This window comes from Amphimedon queenslandica, unplaced genomic scaffold (assembly GCF_000090795.2).
Source record: "Amphimedon queenslandica unplaced genomic scaffold, v1.1 AMPQUscaffold_10994, whole genome shotgun sequence".
NCBI lineage: Eukaryota > Metazoa > Porifera > Demospongiae > Haplosclerida > Niphatidae > Amphimedon > Amphimedon queenslandica.
The window spans coordinates 1-2750 of record NW_003548761.1 but is presented as its reverse complement, the minus strand read 5'-3'; the positions used below and the strand labels follow the sequence as shown (position 1 = coordinate 2750).

The window sequence follows — 2750 nt, the reverse complement described above, 5'->3', positions numbered from 1 at the left end:
AGTACAGAATGGAAAGTATAGTTACATTGTATAGCTTTAGTTCAAATTGTACATGTACATGTATGTCATGGTTATATCAATTTGCCTCCTTATAATGAGCGATTTTAATCTTATTCGAACGTTCTCACACACATGTACATAGGATGGCTGGCTATTGAAGTTACAATAAAAAATAGACAGCACATTTGCCGTACATGTATACTCATGTACAGTAGGTACTTATAAAAGAAACTGAATACCTAACATTCATTGAAAGTTACACAACAAAACAAACACATGGACCTTTTCTTTTTCAGTCAACGCACTTAAGAAACAAATAATATCATTACCTACAAGTCGTGTACAAACTATCAAAACTATTTCACCAATTATAAACAAATAGCTTTTTATACTCAATTAATAATCATGATACAAGCCATGGTTTAGTCACAGAGGTGACCTTTGCACTGACTCTGAAATATTGGTAACACAAAGAAATATAGTTAAAGTCACAATCAGAATGAGCAATGAATCGATCTTCCCCCCACTCTTGCAAAACCAATTTTGTGACCCTTTCCTGCAATCCTTAGGAGTTGAGTGGTCATACTTGATAATAAGCTTTAAGTGATTCTTATCTTCAAGTTGGTTTAGTAGCTCTACTGTGACTTCTCCTTCAAATGGCCACCCCAGCTCATCATCATACTCCCCAGGAACAAGAACAGTATAACAAGACATGTGAGTGCCTTTTCCTCTGCCATGACCATTAGCATATACACAGAGCATCATCTTATAGCCACCTGGTAAGGTATAAAATGATGGACTATGCCACACCAGATCATAACATTTATGGATGCATGCATCATTCATTTTGAAGACATGAGAACTTGAACTACCAGCGCATTTCATACCAGCACATTTCATCTGCAGAGTATCAACTCGTTTGATTGCCATTTGTAAGTGCTCTTTTATGGATTCTTCATTATGCTTTTCTTGCTCTTCCCTTTTTTATTAATTTTTTGCATCCTAAATTACTGTACTCACAGTAAACAATAGCTTTAGGACGTTTTTCATGATGTTTGAACCAAAAGCGTTCTTCAATAAATTCACAACCTTCATTGCAGCATTTGACTGGGCAGGAATAACACCTGTCAAGATGAGCACTGCTTGTTATGATGTCATGAGGACCTTCTTTCTTACAATACGGACAACTGACTATACGCTTTGGACAATCTCTGAGGTGAGTTTCCATTTCCCTACAACAAATCTTTTCCCCACATCCCAGAGAGCAGTCGACCATTCGATAAGGACAGCCCATGACATGTGCTTCAATATCACCAAGAGTTCCTTTCCAGTCAAACTCCTCAATAATGCATTGAACTTTAAGGGCCTTTATCTCACGCTCCATCCTTCCATCTTTAAAGTAGCTTCTTGAATCCAGTAGCTTACGACAAGCAGGACAGCTGAATGTTCCATTCATTGAGGATTTCTTCCTGTGCTTATCCAGACAACTCTTACAGTAGATGTTATAGCAGTAGGAGACTTGATGAGGATCACGTGACACTAAAGTACATATGAGACAGATGTAGTTGCCTGGTGGGTCACCATCAACAAAAGTATAATCATATCCACCGTAAGAGCTATCTGGATCTTTAAAACTCTCCACAAATGAGCTCCCAAGATGGTCATTAGCAGCAGCTCTTAAGTTTATTAAATAATTATTATTACTTAATAACCAGTACTCTTTGAATGAAAATAAGGATGCATAATATTAGTATTTAAATGCAAGAATGCTTTCACCTTGTTGACACAGCTGCATTGCTGCAGCTTATTCACTCAATCGTAAGTCTTTCACATGTTTGGACTAAAAGAAAGTGTCCCAAATATATACTGTACTCGTAACGCTCAGGAGGAGTCCAAAAACCAAAAGATATGCACCAAAAGATAAATTTACTTTTACTAAGTCAACACATGCTCCAAGTTCCTAACAGTACATGACTTACTCAAAAGGTATCACGAGTCTGTCTGTTATAAAAGAAGAGCAATCTCATCTCTTTCTTATCAACAGAAGACAACACGCTATTATTACTGTATTAATCATGGTTACCTCTCAATGGCTATGTGTCATAATAGCAGCTATTGCTATGATTAACATTGCAGCTGGAAACTGTCCTGATGACACGCCACCTTCCTCATCTCCTTTCCCTACTCCATTACCTTCTGCTATTCCATTTCCTTCTGCTACTCCATTACCTTCCTCTACTCCATCTCCAACTCCACTGGTTGTACCTACTGAATTCCTTTCCTCTCCAAACACATCAGTCAATGCTCCACCAGGTAAAATAATGGAATAACTATGACTCCTTTAAAATTCTTATTTTATAGTTTGTGTGATGCCGCCAGACTGCAAAGCATGGCAAGAGTTAGGGATCAATCAGAGTGGAGTCTATCCAGTAAAACCAAATGGAGGAGAAGCTTTTCAGGTAATCATGGCTCCTATACAAGTTTGCATTAATTTATTTCTGTATAGGTATACTGTGATATGGAGACTGATGGTGGTGGGTGGACTGTATTTCAGAGGAGAAAAGATGGATCTGTTGCTTTCAATAGGAACTGGGCTGACTATGAGAAAGGTTTCGGTAACCTCACTGGGGAATTCTGGCTAGGACTGAGCAAAATACACCGCATCACTCAAGGAGAGACAAAATACTTTACGAGTGGACATTGGAGATTTTGATGGTCGCATAGGTTATGCTAAGTACTCAATGTTCAAT

General features: G+C 38.1%; 2 protein-coding genes across 2 annotated transcripts; one reads left to right on the top strand and one right to left on the bottom strand.

Annotated features, from left to right (window-relative positions):
* Window positions 1-1020: 1020 nt before the first annotated feature.
* On the bottom strand, window positions 1021-1795 carry LOC105315316 (TNF receptor-associated factor 4-like; the record flags this gene model as incomplete). The annotated part of the gene is made up of 2 exons (XM_011409915.1): window positions 1777-1795; window positions 1021-1719 (listed from the first exon to the last, which is right to left on the bottom strand). Coding segments are annotated over exons 1-2 (718 nt in total), but the record flags the coding sequence as incomplete, so codon positions are not given.
* A 280-nt stretch (window positions 1796-2075) lies between these two features.
* On the top strand, window positions 2076-2735 carry LOC109589705 (angiopoietin-related protein 3-like). The gene is made up of 3 exons (XM_020005743.1): window positions 2076-2313; window positions 2362-2459; window positions 2507-2735. Exons 1-3 carry the CDS (start codon window positions 2076-2078, stop codon window positions 2711-2713), a joined length of 543 nt encoding a protein of 180 aa, XP_019861302.1. The 3' UTR covers window positions 2714-2735.
* The last annotated feature ends 15 nt before the right edge of the window (window positions 2736-2750 follow it).

Coding starts and splice junctions, on each gene's coding strand:
- LOC109589705 (XM_020005743.1), top strand. CDS start 2,076: ATGGTTACCTCTCAATGGCTATGTGTCATAATAGCAGCTATTGCTATG. Junction 2,314..2,361: donor ATCAGTCAATGCTCCACCAG/GTAAAATAATGG, acceptor CTTATTTTATAG/TTTGTGTGATGCCGCCAGAC. Junction 2,460..2,506: donor ATGGAGGAGAAGCTTTTCAG/GTAATCATGGCT, acceptor ATTTCTGTATAG/GTATACTGTGATATGGAGAC.